At 55.7% G+C, this 18,675-nt stretch overlaps 1 protein-coding gene across 1 annotated transcript; it reads left to right on the top strand.

Annotated features, from left to right (window-relative positions):
* The first annotated feature begins 11,657 nt into the window (after window positions 1-11,657).
* CHI3L1 (chitinase 3 like 1) lies at window positions 11,658-18,056 on the top strand. Its single transcript, XM_062211624.1, has 10 exons — window positions 11,658-11,733; window positions 11,917-11,946; window positions 12,677-12,878; window positions 13,335-13,391; window positions 13,766-13,916; window positions 14,698-14,819; window positions 15,824-15,947; window positions 16,413-16,595; window positions 17,097-17,213; window positions 17,399-18,056. The coding sequence occupies exons 1-10, from the start codon at window positions 11,709-11,711 to the stop codon at window positions 17,537-17,539; spliced, it is 1,152 nt and encodes a 383-aa protein (XP_062067608.1). The 5' UTR covers window positions 11,658-11,708; the 3' UTR covers window positions 17,540-18,056.
* The last annotated feature ends 619 nt before the right edge of the window (window positions 18,057-18,675 follow it).

The raw sequence follows: 18,675 nt of genomic DNA, 5'->3' as shown, positions 1-18,675 counted from the left end.
GGCAGATTGCTCCGCCCAACTCAGAGGGAAAATCTCCAGATGCTCGGATTTTTAACAAAAATGCTTCCCCCCAGACCCAATGGTGCTTAATTAGGTCTTAGCTGATGGCCTTTGTGCTTCTTTTCTAATTTACTTATTTGTTTGAAAGGCAGAGTGACAGCGACAACGGGAGAGAGAGAGAGATCTTCCATCCACTGGTCCACTCCCCAAATGGCCACAGCAGTCAGGGCTGGGTCAGGCTGAAGCCAGGAGCCAGGAGCTCCATCCGGGTCTCCCACCTGGGTGGCAGGGTCCGAGTCCTTGGGCCATCTTCTGCCGTGTTCCCAGCTGCATTATCAGGGAGTTGGATAGAAGCAGAGTGCCCAGGACTGGGGCACTCCGGTGACGGACGCCAGTGTCACAAGGGCAGCTTGGCTCCCTGCGCCACGACGAGGGTCCCTGCCTGGCCTGCTGGACGCCACGGTGCTTGTTTCAACCTCAGACTCAGCTTCTCCATCCCAGTTGCTTCTTTTCTTCTTCTTCTTTTTTTTTTTTTTTGACAGGCAGAGTGGACAGTGAGAGAGAGACAGAGAGAAAGGTCTTCCTTTTGCCGTTGGTTCACCCTCCAATGGCCGCCGCGGTAGGCGCGCTGCGGCCGGCGCACCGCGCTGATCCAATGTCAGGAGCCAGGTGCTTCTCCTGGTCTCCCATGGGGTGCAGGGCCCAAGGACTTGGGCCATCCTCCACGGCACTCCCTGGCCACAGCAGAGAGCTGGCCTGGAAGAGGGGCAACCGGGACAGGATCGGTGCCCCGACCGGGACTAGAACCTGGGGTGCCGGCGCCGCAAGGCGGAGGATTAGCCTAGTGAGCCGCAGTGCCTGCCCCCAGTTGCTTCTTAACTCAGACAGGAGGTGAGGACATTGCCTAATAAATACAAAAAAAAAAATTTTTTTTCAACAAACAAATTGATATAGTTTACCAACTTCTGGAAGGAATCTGTATCCCAGATTATCAAATGTTTTCAAATCCAATAGAATGAGCTCCTGCTTCGAATGTCTTCCTTCTGAATGCAGTGTTGTCCTGTAAGTCATTGCAAACATGAAAAATTCAAAAAATACTGAAACATTTGTCCACTTTCTGTTTCTAAAACCAACAAACAAACAAAAAGACCTGTTTTATTTATTTGAAAGTCAGAGTTACAGAGAGAGAGGGAGAAACAGAAGTAGAGATAGAGAGAAATCGTCGAGCCTCTGGTTCACTCCCTAGATGGCCACAAGGGCCAGGGCTGGGCCACACTGAAGCCAGGAGCCAGGAGCTTCTTTCGGGTCTCCCACATGGGTGCAGGGGGCCAGCACTTGGGCCATTTTCCACTGCTTTCCCAGGCACATTAGCAGAGAGCTGGTTGGGAAGTGGAGCAGCCAGGACCTGAACCGGTGCCCATATGGGATGCCGGCACTGCAGGTGGCGGCTTTACCCACTAGGCCACAGCGCCGGGCCCATTTGTCCACTTTCATGATTCAAATCTATTGACATGGAATTTTTTTTTTTTTTTGCTAAAACTGTAATTTGGATTAAAAAAAAAAAAGCCTTTGATTGTGAGTTTAATTAATGATTTGGTTGCCAGGTTACAAAATAAGAGGCAACACGTGACTGTTGAACAAGTTTAAAGTTTTCATAACTAATACGTAATTCTATGAGAAAAAATTACCTACCGTTCTAATCAAGATGATTATTTGGAAAAATTAAACAGATTTCATAATTTTGTTTTAAAAACAGCATTATGCTTTTTCCTTGATTTTATGACCATTTTAAAAATAATGTAAGCACGATGCTCTAATTTATGCAAGGCGGCTTTATTTTCTCTGAAAAGCTCAATTATTTTGAATTGCCTAAATTTCCTCTACTGTTTTTGCTTGTCAGATAAACAAACACTAATTTGTTTGAGAGTGTGAAATTGTAAGATACATGAATGATAATAACTGATGTCTTCATAAAAATTATTTTTATAATGCTAAAAATCACACAGACTTAATGTGCCAACTTGAAGTGTAATTGCCAAATCTTTAGTCAACTTTAAGACCTTAAGCTAACATTAATTTGAGTGAATAAAAAATAATCTCTGAATACTTGAACTACATGATTTAAAGTGCCCCTGCTGCGGGCTGGTGTTCGGAGTGGTGATTGCCCGGCCGCCCCGGGGTGCCCACATCCCATGCTGGGCTGCCAGCTCCACGTTCAGGCTTCCAATCCAGCTTCCTACCAACGCGTGCCCTGGGAGGGAGCGGTGATGGCGCCAGCCTGGGCCCCTGCCACCCACATGGGAGACCTGGATTGAGTTCCTGGCTCCTGGCTTTGGCCTGACCCAGCACTGGCTGCTATAGGCGACTGGGGAGTAAACCAGAGGTCGAGAGTTACCTGTCTGTGTAGCTCTCTGTCGAATAAAATGAAAAATAAATAAGATAACTTACATTAAAATGTATAATGCTCTGTTGCTGTTTAACACAGTATAGCATAGCCGCTGGGCGCAGGTTGAAGAGCCTGTACAATCTCCTGTGGGTTTTGTTCAAGCACGGCTGAAGGTTTTAAAGAATGATGCAAAGTGTCCATGACAACGGAGAAACACATACGCTAAATAAGTGATGTTTTGTTGTGGGGAAGGAAAGAGTAAATTTACCTTAAATGAAAAACATTCTTGGTATGCCAAAACCTAAAAGAAGGTATTGCAAGCAGAAGACAAACTTGGAGCCAGCTTTGTATACAGCGGGTTAAGCCACCACCTGCAATGCTTGCACCCCACGTAGGCATTGGTTTGAGTCCTGGCTGCTCCACTTCCAATCCAGCTCCCTGCTAATGAGCCTGGGAGAATGGCGGAGGATGGACCAAGAACTGTGCCCCTGCACCCATGTAGGAGACCTGGAAGAAGCTCCTGGCTTCAGCTGGGCTCAGCTCTGGCCATTGTGGCCATTCAGGGAGTAACTCAGCAGATGAAGATCGATCTTTGTCTCTCTCTCCTTCTCTCTCTTTGCCTTTCAAATAAATAAAAATAAATCGTTTTAAAAAGAAGACAAACTTGAAGTGTGTGCTGTAAGTTTAGATGGTCTGAGAAGAAATAAATGCTATTTTTGTGGGTTTAAAATAGCTACAAATAATGAGTCTGAAAGGAGAATGACATGTGTTAAATTGTTTTAATAAAGCCGGCTCGATATAAACGAATTTTTCATTAGGACTGTATTCTCTACTGCGAATTGCTGTGCCGGTGATATACGCAAAGTCAAACTAGGATTCTGCTTACAGAACCAGTTTAACTCTTCCCAAACAGGAGTCCCTTTGTATCATCAGCACATTCTGTTAATTTTCTAGGCTTTTGGAATATTTTTACATCTTACCAAGAATGTCCATGTTGGGAATAATTATTGTTACTTACTGCTGTGAGCTTTTTAAAATAATGTTTACAACTGTTTCTTGCCTTCAGATAGCTGTATCCTCTCGCACCTCAAATTTTACCTTCTCCAAAGTCACATTCCGTATTCAGAAAGGTAGGACTTTCAGATGTCTTTCAGGGCTGGCGCCACGGCTCACTAGGCTAGTCCTCCTCCTGTGGCACCAGCACCCTGGGTTCTAGTCCCGGTTGGGGCGCCGGATTCTGTCCTGGTTGCTCCTCTTCCAGTCCAGCTCTCTGCTGTGATCCAGGAGGGCAGTGGAGGATGGCCCAAGTACTTGGGCCCTGCACCCACATGGGAGACCAGGAGGAAGCACCTGGCTCCTGGTTTCGGATCAGTGTGGTGCACTGGCTGCAGCGGCCATTGGGGGGTGAACCAACGGAAAAGGAAGACCTTTCTCTCTGTCTCTCTAACTGTCCACTCTGCCTGTCAAAAATAAAATAAAATAAAATAAAAAGATGTCTTTCATAGAAAAGTATGGGTTTTTTAAAAAAGATTTATTTATTTATTTGAAAGTCAGAGTTACATAGAGAAAGAAAGAGAGGCAGAGAGAGAGAGGTCTTCCATCCACTGGTTCACTCCCCAAATGGCTGCAATGGCCAGAGCTGGGCTGATCTGAAACCAGGAGTCAGAAGCTTCTTCTGGGTCTCCCACACGGGTGCAGGTGCACTAGGACTTGGGCCATCCTCCACTGCTTTCCCAGGCCATAGCAGAGAGCTGGATTGGAAGTGGAGCAGCCGGGACTCGAACCAGTGGCCATATGGGATGCTGGCATTGCAGGCAGTGGCTTTACCCACTACGCCACAGCACCGGCCCCAAAAAGTATGGATTTTTTAAAAATGTTATGACCATGGGTAATACAAAGATTTATTCTTCTACCTTATAAAGGGGAAATAATAAAAAAAATTTCAATTTGACCTTATGCAAATAATTGACTAGCTCAATTGTAAGAGCCATCCTAGTTATTCTTATTTACAATGAAGAAATCTCCAGCCCTGCTAGGTTAAGCACTTAGAAGTAACACGCATTAACTGGAATGTTTCAAGGATTCCATGTCACTTCTGAAAGACACCTTCTCGTGTGCGTGTAGAGAGTTGATGTGGAGACGTCAGCATGTTTGTTTATTTTAGACTTGTCTCCGTGTTTGGAGGTGCTCCTCTGCTGGTTACAGTCTTCTGCCTGTGCCAGAGCACGGGCCCGGGGGTCTGCTGGTGCCTCCCTCTCCCAGCGCACTCCCCCTGCGCCGCGGTGAAAGCCCCCCTCTCCCCGTCCCGGCCGTGACCCTGACCTCTTCACTCAGCAGACACAGAGGCTAGGTCTCTTTCCCTACAGCTGCAGATAAAGGCCCTGCTCCAACTCAAGATACCACACTCACCTGCTGGAGGAGACGGCAGAGGGACGACAGGAAAGGCCGGAGCTCACGGCTTGACCTGGCAGACTGGGCCGAGCGACACAGACACGGTCTCAAGAGAGGCTTTGGTCGAGGTTCTAGAACAACGCTCGGTAAACGGCGGCTGTCGGGCAAGTGCAGCTCGCTGTCGCGCTTGTCAGGTGGAGTGTTACTGGGGCTCGGTCGTGCTCACCGGTGACTGCTGTGCGTGGCTCCTTTCCTGCTAAGGGCCAAGTTCAGCCAGAGACTGATCAAAAGCACACACCTGTGAAGAAGTAGACTGCGACCCCACGATCAGTGAACACAAAGATGAACTGGCGTCATTGTGGTCCATGCCTTATTCTCGTCAACACAAGGGATGGCTTTTCTTTTTATTTCTCATCCTCAGTTTAACAGATTGCACCTATATAAACTTTTTAAAAATTTTAATGAGATATTTAATAGAACCCAATATATCCACTTGAACATGTAATCAATCAAAAAAAAATTAACGACAGGAGGGTGTTTGGTATAGTGGTTGAAACACCACTTGGGACACCCACATCCCTTCCCATAGCACCTGGGTTCGAGTCCCGGCTCCACTCCTGATTCCAGCTTCCTGCTCATGAGCACCCCAGGGGGGACAGCAGGTGCTGGCTTAAGTCCGGTCCCTGGCAGCCGTGCGGAGACTTAGACTGAGTCCCTGGCCGTGGCTTCAGCCTGGCTCAGTCCCAGTTATTGGGACTTTGGGGAGTGAATCTCTCTCTCTCTCTCTCTCTCTCTCTGCCTTTCGAACAAATAAAACTTACTTTAAAAACTTAATGAGAGCTGTGATTTTCTGTTTTTGTTCTCAAACCCAGTGTGTATTTGCACGTCCACAGCACGCTGAAGCATTTTTCTCTTCTTTTTAAATCGAAAGCATTTATTTGGAAGGCAGAGAGGCAGAGATCTTCCATCCGCTGGTTCACTCCCCTGACGTCCACACAGCTGCCTTCCAGCAGGGAGATGGATGGTGGGCCAAGGAGCGGGGACTTGAACCGGGTGCTGGGATATGGGTAGCCGTGTGGTGCCGCACGCTATGCCGCTGCCTGCAATGCTGGCATCCAGTATAGGTTCCAGCTCGAGTCCCGGCAGCTCCACTTCTGATTCACTTGCCAGCTAATGTGCCTGGGAAGGCTGCAGCGGACAGAGTTCCTGGCTCCGGGCTCCAGTGAATCGGTAGATGGAAGATATCTTTTTCTCTCCCTTTCTCTCTGTAACTCTGCCTTTAAATAACTAAATCTTTGAAGAAATTTTAAGGGGGGGAAATACAATAACTGATCAATTGATACAGCTTATCTACCTCCAGATGGGATCAATGCTTAGGGTCATGTAGGTTAGTTCCAGAGATTCGGTGAGACGGTGTCCCTTCTCTTACAAGAATAGCACTGGGTATTAGCCATGCCAAACATTTCTCTTTTTTAAAAAAGAGTTATTTATTTTTATTGGAAAGCCAGAGTTACACAGATAGAGGAGAGGCAGAGAGAGAGAGAGAGGTCTTCCATCTGCTGGTTCACTGCCCAATTGGCCACATCAGCTGGAGCTGTGCCAATCCAAAGCCAGGAGCCAGGAGCTTCTCCTGGGTCTCCCATCCAGGTGCAGGGGCCCAAGGACTTGGGCCATCTTCCACAGCTATCCCAGGCCATAGCAGAGAGCTGGATCAGAAGTGGGGCAGTCGGGACTCGAACCGGTGCCCATATGGGATGCCAGCACTGCAGGCCAGGGTGTCAACCCGCTGCACCACAGCGCCGGCCCCCAAACATTTCTTCTAATTAGTTGTGTGCCGAAAAAGAACACGCACCGTGACACTGGTTGAAGGGCGGTGACCTAGACTTCCTCAGGCCATCTGGGCATGCATAGGCATCATGGCACCAACTTCCTGCCGTGGGGCAAAAGAGCTTTGGGCTCAACTCCAAATCCGGCACCGGCAAGTGTGACTCATAGCCCAGGAGCAGGTTCAGGATCAGTGTCTGGGGAATTACCAAGAGGAACTAGCAGGAGTACGGGGGCTTCTGACAGAATCGACCAGAAAGGATCCCTGCTGAATGCAGGCCAGGGTGACCCATGCCCTGGGGGACAGGGAAGACGAGGACCGTGACCAGATACTGAGGGTGAGCAGATTTCCAGGTCTGGGGGTCTTTGCTAAGGGGGCTTAGCCGGCCCCTGATTCTACAAGCAGTTCACAGATGAGCATAGGAGCACACCCTGAAGCTGCTTAAGTGTGGTCAGAGAATCTTGGTCAAACAATAGCCTCCTATTAAGAAGGTGTAACAGGTTAAGCTGCTGCCTGCAGCACCAGCATCCCATATGGGCACCAGTTTGAGTCCTGACTGCTCCACTTCCGATCCAGCTCTCTGCTATGGCCTGGGAAAGCAGTAGAAGATGGCCCAAGTGCTTGGGCCCCTGCATCTATGTGGGAGATCCAGAAGAAGCTCCTGGCTCCTGGCTTTGGATCAGCCCAGCTCTGGCCATTGCAGCCATTTGAAGAGTGAACCAGCAGATGGAAGATCTCTCTCTGTGTTTCTCTCTCTCTCTGTCTCTCCTTCTCTCTTTCTCTGTAACTCTGCCTTTCAAATAAATAAATAAATCTTTAAAAAAAAAAAAAAGACCATACTCATAGCAGGGACACCAGTGAAATCCCGGGGAAAACCTGGCATGGCTCACGGCTTCTGAAATTCATTTCCTGGCAGCTGGGATACGTTAGCAAATGTGGGAATCTTAGAGAAAATAGGACTAATAAGACTTCACATCACTGCTTCTCACATCAAAGCAATTCTTGGCCTGTGAGCTCTGCAAAGCCTACAGACCGGAGTTCACAGCAAAGCTTTAACATCTTGTGGCTCTAGTTTTGCTAACTACACCGAAAGAGATTGTCCCTGTATTTGCCAATACCTCTTGTTATGCCAATGGAAATAAAACAAGACACCAACTGAATGGCACTGGGTCAGAAATTCTTAAGCAACTGTACAGTAAAATCCATGACTCAGTGGCAAGAACCAGGCCACAAGGAAGGGGCAGCTGTGGAAGCCACGCTTGCCAGTTCGCCCTGCTTCAGTCACAGCCAAAGACCACTGCGAGGCCGTGACACTTTGCATCTGCAGAAAAACCCAAAATAACAGGTCACCCTGATTCCAAGTTAACAAACCTGGGGGCTTTCCCAGAAACATGGACTCCCTGACAACAACAACTCCAACCCTGGTTAGTGCTGTGCTGGCCCTGAGGGACATGGGGACACTGCTGGTTGCCATCATGAATACAGTGACCTTGGCTATCTTTCCCCTTTGAATACTTTCTGTGTTTGCTGTTTAATGAGCCAGTCTCTCTCCCTCTCTCTCTCCCTCTCTCCCTCTCCCTCTCCCATGTTTAAAGATTGCTTTATTTGAAAGGCAGAGTGACAAAGAGAAGGACAGAGACTGATCACCCAACCACTTGTTCACTCCCCAGCGGCTGCAACAGCAGGGCTGAGCCCGGTGGAAACAAGAAGCCCGGAACTGCATCCAGGTCCCCCATGGCGGGTGCAGCGGCCCAAGCACTTGGGCCATCTCCTGCTGCTTTCCCAGGTGCATTAGCAGGGAGCTGGGTTGGGAGTGGAGCAACCAGGACCTGAACCGTTGCCCATATGAGATGCCAGCACCACGTGTGGCAGCTTTATCTGCTATGCCACAGGGCTGGCCCCGCTCGCACACTTTTTTGCCAGACTAACACCTCCCCTCCTACCCCACCTCCCCGCCGAGACCCCATGTCTTCAGGAGGTGACCCCTGCCACCCACTAAGGCCTCCTGACCCTAGAGAGCGCCTCTTGAGCTTCTCCTAGCCATGACCCAGGCCTTGCCCTCTTGTTCCACGTACCCCTCCCTGCACACTGTGGGCTCCATGAGGTCGGGGACTGACTCGCTTCCCACTCCCCTCAGGGCTCTGTCACCAACCTCCCTGCTCCACAGGCGCTGAGTGTGGGAGGCTCTGATCCGTCCAGGGAGGGGGAGGCGAGCTCCAGGCGCCAGTCTTGAGGTTTGGTGGCACCTGCCGTGTCGGTTATCCCACCAAGGCACCTCTTGCTGGCTGAGTCCCCAGGTGGCAAGGGTGTCGCCGGACAAGAGATCGCCGGACAAGAGATCGCCGGACAAGAGACGGGCTGGGCTGGGCTGGGCTGGTCCAGCTAAGGTCTCCTGTAAAGCTGCAAGGCCCAGACACAGGGCCCCGCCCTGACGACCTGGTCCAGTCTAATCACTCCCCAAGGCTCCGCCTCTCTGCTATGATTGGACAGAGTTCCTACCACACTGACATCAGACCTTGGGGACTAAATCCTGAGTTGGGAAGGGGTGTGAAGGACACACGTTCAGGGCACGGCAGCGAGTCCAAGGGCCTGAAAGAAGGCGCACGTGGGTGGGGTGCAGGTGTGAGAGGCGGCTGGAGGGACTGAGCCTGGGACCCTCGACCAGTCCATGTGCTGTGATGATGTCATTTTGATGACTGTGGAATTAATAAACTGAGTGTGGGCTGGCCCGGGACAAGGAGGCGTGAGCCAATCCTAGCTTAGGAGGTGACTTTTAGCAAAGGAAGACAGGGAAGATAGAGGGTGTTTTCTGAACGCCCTGTACTGTGTGAAGATTTTTGCATGCAAACTAGCTTGTAACGGCGCCAGCAGAAATGAGTCTTTCCCTCTGTGCCCCAAATGCACCAGGGCTGTCATTGCGTCATTGCTGTCAATCATCTCAGGTGCAAAAGGAGGCAGTCACCTTAAAAGGAAGAAGCTGTCACCCTCTAGCACTCAGAGTATGACTCTGGAAACCACCGTGGTTTTTTTTTTTTTTTTTTCTAGAAGGGATACTTAAGGGGCTGGCGTTGCAGCATCGGCATCTTCTGTGGACACGCTGGTTCGTGTCCTGGCTGCTCGTCTTCTGATCCAGCTCTCTGCTATGGCCTGGGAAGGCAGTGGAAGATGGCCCAGGTGCTTGGGCCCCCGCACCCCTGTGGAAGATCCGGAGGAAGCTCCTGACTCCTGACTTCAGATTGGCCCTGCTCTGGCCATGGCGACTATTTGGGGAGTGAACCATCAGATGGAAGACCTCTCTCCCTGTCTCTCCTTTCCCTGTCTGAGACTCTACCTCTCAAATAAATAAAAAAAATCTTTGAAAAAGAAATGATACTTTAAAATTTTATTCATCTGTTTACATTTAATTTGAAAGTTAGAAAGACAGAGAGAGAGAGAGATCTTCCATCCACTGGTTCACTCCACAAATGTCTGCAACAGTCAGGGCTGGGCCAGGCTGAAGCAGGAAACTGGACCCCACCTTGGGTCTCCCGCAAGTGTGGCAGGGACCCAGGTACCGGAGCCGTCGTCTGCTGCCTCCCAGCAGTCACCATAGCAGGAAGCTGGGTCGGAAGTAGAGTAGCCGGAACTTGAACCAGGCCTTGGCACGTGAGCGCCAAGCCATGACTTCACCACTGGGCCAAAACCCCGCCCCTAAAGTGCTTAATTAATTAAACAGAGAGGCAGGCGGAGCTCCCATCCACTGGTTCACTCCGCGAATGCCTAGGCCAAAGCTGGGAGCCGGAAACTCCATCTGCCAGGGACCCAAGTGCTTGAGCCATCGTCGGCTGCCTTCCCAGGATCGGCGTGAGCAGGGAGCTGCCATCCGGAGCCAGAGCGGGGCACGGGACCCAGGCACTCCCAGGAGGCATGCGTGCATTCTCATCACCCCCCGACCACTCATCTTACAGAGACGGAGGTGGATTATCAGTGCTTCAGAGGAAGAGAAAGCAAGAGAGAGCCCTCACGCCGAGAGGGCCGCCGGCCAGCATGGCTGACACCCCACTATTGCCGGCCGTTACTGTCAAATAACAAAGCGACCTTGTCCAGAAGCCCAGGGCCTGTATGGCTCTTGGAGTCCTGAACTTTTCTCTCTCTGCCCACTCGCTAATTTACAGCCTGCGAAGGGGGCCGTTCTGCATCCCCGGGCTCAGGATTCACAGGCAGGGGCGCCAGGCTGAGCCTCCTTACCAAGTTTTGCTCCCATCCTGAGGATGGCGGGGAGTCCCGGGAGGATTGAAAGAGCAGCCGGGCCACTGGGCTTGAGTTTGCAAAGCACCCATGGCAGAGGAGCGCAGATTACGTGTCCTCTGCGGGGTCTGCGCCCTGCCCCTGGGGGAAGTCCTGGGGGCCCTGGCTCCCTCCCCTCCCGTACTTTCTCCGCACCTGACCGAGTTCCCGGGCTGCAGGGGACCCCGTCTGCCATTCATGCTGCTGTTTCACAAAGGACTCAAAGCAGCACTGGGCCCAGAAAGCTCTCGGGAACGCCCCCTCCCCCACCGGCTTTGCATAAACTGCAGAAGGAAAGGGTTGTGGACCCCAAGGGGAGCCCTCAGCTCGGGGTTCTCGGTCCCCCCAGCGGGGGCTCTCTGGCTCTTCCCTAAACGTGACCAGCAGGAAGCAGGGAGAAAGTCGGGGGAGGGGAAGTCCGGCAGGGCCGGATAATAACAGCCTTGTTCCCAGGCTGCGGCTTATGTAAGCTGATTGGGCCTGGCCTGCAACCTGGCCGAGGGCTCTGAGGGCTGTAGATGCGAAGGTAGAGGCTGCCAGGGAAGCTGGGAAAGTGCTGGCGAGGAGGAGCGGGGCCGGGTGCAGGAGGAAGTGGCCCCCAGCCCACCCCGATGCGGCAGGCAGAGCTGGCCCAGGGCTTTCAAAACCCCAGACTTTCTCAATCCTCCCTGCTGGCCTGCACATCAGCCCCGACCTCATCTCACACCTCCCCTTGACACACAGCGCAGTTCCTGTAACGGGGCTGGGCTGGGCGTGCGGAGGTGGGACGAGATGGGTTTAAAAGGGCAGTGCAGGGGCCCCGGGCAGAAGCCGGCCACTCCCCACTCTGCCACTGCCGGGATGGGCCTGACGGTGGCTCAGACAGGTCTCTGGTCTGGCCAAGGCCGGTGGGGTTAGGGGTTCTGCACCCTAGGGCCAGGCCTCCTGCCTGCTGGGTGGGGGGAGGGGTGGGAAGGCTGGGCCAGGGGAGAAGGGGGACCGGCATTAGGGGGAGGGGGTGGCAGGTACACAGGCAGGAAGCCTTTGCCCAGTCTTGCTTCCCCTCCAGGCCTGGCGGTCCTGGTGCTGCTGCAGTGCTGTGAGTAATGCCCCTCCCCCCACCCCCACCCACCACACACCTGCAGTCCTGGGAGGCGTGGCGAGGGCACAGGGAAGGTGGGGAGGGGTCTGGCGAGGTGGGAGCCCTTGTCCAAGCTCTTCCAGGCCTCCATTTCATGAGTGGGTGTACGTTATCTGTGTCTCCCCTGCTCTGAATATTTGGGTTGGGGCTGTCCGAAATAGCGACCGTGAAAAGGCTCGGGTCGGTGACAGCTTTGCCCAGCCGCGGAGGGGAGCGCTAAGGGAGCCCGGCCAGGGGAAACGGCCTGTGCCATAGCAGGAGTTAGGGGTGGAGGAGATGGGGAACTTCCTGGTCTGTTGTGATCCTGCACCCCAGCTCTGGGGAGCCGGAGCTTGTGTTCTGAGGCTCCCGTGGGCCAGCTGTGGGCTGAGTTAGGGACACCTCCGATGGAGGAAGGCTGTAACGCGAGGGTCAAGTGTCTTGGGCTGTTGTGTCTGGGTCCCTACCCTCCCTCAAGGCCACCTCCTCCAGGAGGCTTCCTGCCTTGCACTGAGCCCTCACTTCGCTGGCATCCACACCCCGCCCTCTGCTCCCACACAATGCCAGGCTCGGTCTCCCTCTGTCCCAAGCACTCTCTGCATGCGCCGACGACCTGAGCCCCTCTCCACTCACCCCCGCACCCCAACAACTCCACGGGAGCTCAGCCCAGAGGCCTCCGGCCCAGGCCCCACCCCTGCCTTCTCCTCAGGCTCTGCCTACAAACTGGTCTGCTACTACACCAACTGGTCCCAGTACCGGGAAGGGGAAGGGCGATGCTTGCCCGATGCCATCAGCCACTTCCTCTGCACCCACATCATCTACAGCTTCGCCAACATAAGCGACAATGAGCTTGACACGTGGGAGTGGAACGACGCCACGCTCTATGGCATGCTGAATGCACTCAAGACCAGGTTGGGCCCGGGGCCGGCCCGGGCGGGAGGATGGCGGGGGTGGGCTGGGCTGGTCCCCGGGGAGGGCAGCCTTGCCCAAAGGCACACAGAACCCGCCTCTGGGCCCAGAGCTGGAGGCCTTGGCTTAAATGGGAGGGGGCAATGACGGTGGGTGTAGGGCAGCATTTGGGGTGCGCTTGGAGGCAGAGGCCCCTGGGAATGGCAGGACCTCTCCTTCCCGCTACGGGAGCCTCTCCAGGGAGCCCTGCTCTGGCTTCCCCCCTGCGAGGAACAAAACTGGACAGTGACTGCCACCAAGTGTGGGACCACTTAGGACCCTGAATCCCAGGGCTGTGAAGACCACAGAGACCTAAGCCAGCCCCTGGCCCAAAGCTAGACCCCTACCTATGGGGCCACCATGGGGCCACTTGGTGTCACGTCACTTCACCCCTGCCTTCCCCCCTCCCTGTCCCACAGGAACCCCAACCTGAAGACCCTCCTGTCTGTGGGAGGGTGGAACTTTGGCTCTCAGAGGTAAGAGGGCACAGAGGGGGCTGCAACAGGGGTGAGGCCTGGGTCTCCCCACTTGCTGTAGGGGGGGTCCCAGGGGCTCCAGGCAGGTTAGGCACAGAGGCCTAAATGGCCATCAGGGGCCTGCCCCACGTACAGCCAAGAAACCAGAGCCCAGAGAGGGAGAGGGTCTTGCCAGGGGTCACACAGCGTCTCCTGCTCCCCTGCCTGTTCTGTTCCCGCTGTCTCTCAGACCTCCTCGGGCAGAGCCTGTCCCAGCCCCTCCTCAGCTGCATGGGCTCACACTCGCTGCTCCCCAGGCCCTGGAAAGCCCACCAGAGGGCCGGGCACCTAGCACCCCCCGTGCTGGTCACATTACATGGTGCTCTTGGCCCTAGATTTTCCAAAATAGCCTCCAACACCCAGAGCCGCAGGCAGTTCATCAAGTCTGTGCCGCCATTTCTGCGTGCCCATGGCTTCGACGGGCTGGACCTGGCCTGGCTCTACCCGACACGGAGAGACCGGTGGCATTTCACCAAGCTCGTCAAGGTGCCGGTCAGAGGGGCAGAGGGGGAGGCGGGCAGGCATCAGGGACGGGGGTGGGCTAGATGCTGCCTCCTGCGATGGTCTCCTGAGGACAAAGAGGAGCCGCAGCATCCTGGCTGCAGAGCCCTGGGTTGCCCTGCCCTGGAGATCGTACACATGGTGACCACGGTGGGAGGCTTGTGGCGGGGGGGGGGGGGGGGGTCCCAGTGGGAGAGGCAGAAGGTCGGCACTGACCAAAGGGGCTCATCACTGCCCCCAAGTGGGGTATCTACTGTTCTGTCCCAAACTGATGCCACCTGCTACCCAGCCTGCACCGCATCCAGGGCCCTTCCCCAGCTCACTTGGGGGAAGCCCAAGGGTCGCTGGTGCCCCTGGGGGCAGAGCGATCATCTAAATCATCCTGTGATTTTTGAGATCTCACAAGCTGGCTAGAGCAAAACCCGACTGAAAGCCAAGCGGGATCCAGCAGCGTCCGGGGCCCGCCAGGATGCCGTGCTGTCCTGTGGGTCCCTCCAGATAGGGAGCATCCGGGAGCTGATGGTGTGCATGGGATTTGGGCTGTGCAGTCCAGACGGGTTTTAGGACAAGGACGGTGGCCCTGACGATAAGGCCCCTGATGGGTCACCTTGTCACCTCCACCGAGCCATCAGAGTTGCCGATCACAGCTGTTGGGGGAGGGCAGTGAGGAGCTCGGGGCCGGTAGCCTCTCTCAGAAGTCTCCCTCGTGCCTCCCAGGCCATCCATGCTCACCTGCCTCTCCCCCCCACCCCCACCCCACCCCCAGGAAATGAAGGCTGAATTCGCGAAGGAGGCCCAGGGAGGAGCAGAGCAGCTCCTGCTGAGCGCCGCCGTGTCTGCCGGGAAGGTCGCCCTGGACAGTGGCTATGACATCGCCCAGATTTCCCGGTGGGCAGACAGCGCCCTGCATGCCTCTGCCGACCCCCTCCCTCTGCTGGGGACGGGGCTTCTAGTCCTGGTTCTTCCAGAACCTCGTTCTATGAGCGGGAACAAGTCGCTTCCCCGCCGTGTGCCTCAGTTTCCCCATCTGCTGAATGGGGCATAATCAAGCCCGCTGTTCCCTTTCCGCGTGGGGTGTTGCTGGCCTGTTCAGAGTTGCTATGGATGCACTCTGGAAGGGAGCAGGAGCAGCTACACCCCCGCCGGCCGTCACAGGCTGCTTCCCCCACACCAAGCTGAGCCGAGCACTGGACCCTGCAGTGCCCACACAGCAGCAAGGAGACCTTTGGTTTCCAGAGTGTGAGGTGTGCTCAAGGCAGCCTCACCCCCTCAGCCGCCCCCTCGCCTGGTGGCCCAGTCCCTCCCATCCGCTGGTCCCTGCTCTGTCTGAGAGTGGCAGCCAGCAGCCCAGCGGCCTGGTGGCTCCAGAGAGACCCGGGAGACCCAGGAGCAGAGCAGTGGCCTTGGGATCTTCTTTAGGATCCTGGAGGGGTGCAGACTTGCCACTGGCATGAACCTTGGCAGGAGGGAGGAGGTGGCTATGCACCTGTGCCCCATGGTGGGAGATCACAGGGCACAGTCCGGCTCCGGTGCTCCCTGAGCCGTGGACGCCTCCTCCCACCATCTCGTGTCTTCGGCTCAGACTGCTTTGGTCCTGCGCCGTCCTCCTAAGCTGCTTCCCACGCTGCTTTTAGTCTGCTTGCCCTGGAGCAGCAGATGAGACAGAGGCTGGCCCCCAGACGTGTGCAGGGCCATGGCCCAGGGACCCACGCTTGCCTCAAGTGCCCTTGTGGGCCAGGGCCGGTGCCAGGGCAGGTGGGCCGGCAGCCAGGACAGTGCTCCGGGGATCGCCTGGGACTCGACTTAGCAGCCAGCCCATCAGCTGCCTCCTGCCTCTGCTCATATCCTGCTGAGGTCTTGGATGTGAAGCCAAGGGCTTTTCTCATTTCCAGATACCTGGATTTGATCAGCATCATGACCTACGATTTCCACGGAGCCTGGCGCAGGACCACCGGACACCACAGCCCCCTGTTCCGGGGCCAGGAAGATGCCAGTCCCGACAGGTTCAGCAACACTGTGAGTACCCAAGGCCCTGCCACCTGCCAGGGCCCACAGACCAACCCTCTCCTCCTCAGCGCAGTCCTGCAAGAGAGAGGTCAAGAGGCCCATTTCACAGATGCACAGAGCTCCCAAGTCTGCATTCTCCATGGTTCTGGAGGTGTGGCTTGCAGGGTGGGCTGTGTGAAGGCAGGGCCTTGCTGGGGAGAGAGCAGGAGCCTCTGCCTGCTCTTCGCTTGCTGGGAAACCTGAGCCAGTCACCTGAGTTCTGCATCTGTCCAATAGCAATTATGCCTTCCTAGGCTTAAAAGGGTTTCTCCTGAGAATGGAAGGAGAAAATGCACTTGAACCTGACGCCATCACTTCCCGGATGGACAGGGAAATCCCAGATGCACCAGACACCTGCAGCCCCCTGTCATGGCAGAGGGGTCATTGCCCACCCTCCCTGACCCATGCATCCCCCCCGGCTCTGTCCCCATCCAGGACTACGCTGTGGGCTACATCTTGAAGCTGGGGGCCCCTGCCAATAAGCTGGTCATGGGCATCCCTGCCTTCGGGAAGAGCTTCACTCTGGCCTCTTCCGAGACGGGTGTTGGCGCCCCCATCTCGGGGCCGGGACTTCCAGGCCGATTCACCAAGGAGGGAGGCACCCTCGCCTACTACGAGGTAAGGGAGTCGGAAGAGATGGTGAGAGCCCCCAACACCACCAGCCCCCTGGGGACGAGGCTTTTTCTTGTCTGGGAATAAAAAAATGTTCAGTTGACCTCACGCCCCCAGAGGGAGAGATGGACAGCCGAGACCTCTGCCACTCACTGTCCAGCAGGTGTGGACATGCGGGCCCACCCCTCCCCACCCTGAGCTCCCAGGACACCTTCCTGGCCAGCAAGCAGGGTCTTCCTCCCAGCCCAGGAAACACACGTGGCCGGGAGGCAGGTTCTGTTTCAGTTCAGCCTCTGCTGCTCTGTGTGGCCTTGGACCACTCCTCAACCCACATGATAGAGGAACGCTGGGAGGTTTGCATCTGTTCTATACGAAGCGGCAGAAGCTGAGGCTGCAGGATGGGGCAAGGGGCTGGGAGAGATTGGGCGGGGGCTGGGGTGACTTCTCCCTGTCCCCTGCTGAGTCAGTGCCACTCCTGACGTGAGCCCTACTCTGTTCTCTTCTCAGATCTGTGACTTTCTCCACGGTGCCACAGTCCATAGACTCCTGGGCCAGCAGGTCCCTTATGCCACCAAGGGCAACCAGTGGGTGGGGTACGACGACCTGGAGAGTGTCAAAGCCAAGGTAAGCTTCCTCAAGGGAGGGGGCCCTGCCCGGAACAGCCGGAATCCAGTCCCCTGCACAGAGGACAGGGCTGGGGGCTGGTGTGTGGGTCTCGGGTACCTGCTGTTCCCTCCCTGGGGGAGGACATTCCCCCATATGCCCCTGGCCCAGGGACCCAGCCCTGCCCTCTGGACCTCCTTTGCCAGGTGCGGTACCTGAAAAACAGGCAGCTGGCTGGCGCCATGGTGTGGGCGCTGGACTTGGATGACTTCCAGGGCTCATTCTGCGGCCAGAACCTGCGCTTCCCTCTGACCAACGCCATCAAGGACGCCCTCGACGCACCTTAGCCTTGTGTTCTGCACACAGTGGAGGCCAAGGAGGCCCTGTTGGCCTCGGGCTCCAGCTGGCCAGGAGCCCCATTGCCTGCACTGCTGGGTCCTCGGCTGAGCCCCTGGCTCCCTCCCTGGGAACCTGTACAGAAGACAGGGTAGCCTAAGACAGGGTGCTGAGCCCTGGTGGACAGGGAGGTGGTCGGGGCTGTGGCAGGGGCTGTGAGAACCAGCATGGCAAAAGACCCCAGGTCAGCACACACCTGCCAATGAGCAGAAATGCTCGTAGACCCCAGGCCTGGCCCAGGCTGCGTCTTCGACTCCCCACCCACGGCCCTCCCTACCAAAGGACACCATTTGGGCGAGTGCCGCCACCATGTAGCCCCAAATCCTACAAGACCCAGTGACCCTGCTAATTATACCCTCTGCAAAGCCAGACTTGAAACCTTCTCTTAGGAACATAATCGCGTCTCCTACCCTTCTTCCCTTTCCTAATCCCACAGCTGTTCAATAAAGCGCAGCGGCTTGTCGCGTGGCCCCGCCTTGGTCTGTCTTTGTGGGATGGGCCCAGCTTGGCCCCTCTTCTGGATCCCTCTTTCTGAGCTTGGGAGGCCAGCACTTGCTGCGCTGAGGCCGTGTCCTCCACCAGGCCCGGGGAGCCCCAAGGGGATGCCAGCAGCCCCCGCTTCACCGGCCCCGGCCTTCCCCGAGCCTTCCAGCATTGCGTCACCGCTATCCGGACCTCCCAGTCGAGCTCCTTGTTGAAAGAAACTTGGGGTTTCCTGCAGGCCCTTCAGCCCCAACGCTTTATCTCTTCCCACCCTGGGGAGGTGGGGGAGCCCACCACAGCACCAGGCACAGCCCTGCGCCCCAGATGTCACCCCATGCCCCCTCCTCCATCCCGGGGCTGGGGTCTCTGCAGGGCAGTTGGGCAAAGGCCTTGGAGCCTCCCCGAGACAGGCAGCTCACTACCTTGCAGGTGACACGTCCCATTGCCCTGCTGGGTGGAGTCCATGGGCTGTCCCCAGGGCTGTGCTCTGCGCCAAGTCCTTGGGCTCCTCCTGCCCCCCGACTCCCTCTGCTCCCTCCACTCATGCAGTGGTCAAAGCCCCTCCACTCCAGCTGGCCTGGGGCTCAGGTGGGGGAAGGCAGGG

Source organism: Lepus europaeus, chromosome 14 (assembly GCF_033115175.1).
Source record: "Lepus europaeus isolate LE1 chromosome 14, mLepTim1.pri, whole genome shotgun sequence".
Classification (NCBI taxonomy): Eukaryota; Metazoa; Chordata; class Mammalia; order Lagomorpha; family Leporidae; genus Lepus; species Lepus europaeus.
This window is presented reverse-complemented; position numbering and strand designations above follow the sequence as displayed.

Bases quoted from the DNA above. Each gene is read 5' to 3' on its own strand.
- CHI3L1 (XM_062211624.1), top strand. From the start codon at position 11,709: ATGGGCCTGACGGTGGCTCAGACAG. The intron at 14,820-15,823 runs GTGGGCAGACAG...TCTCATTTCCAG, and splicing joins GACATCGCCCAGATTTCCCG to ATACCTGGATTTGATCAGCA. The intron at 17,214-17,398 runs GTAAGCTTCCTC...CTCCTTTGCCAG, and splicing joins TGGAGAGTGTCAAAGCCAAG to GTGCGGTACCTGAAAAACAG.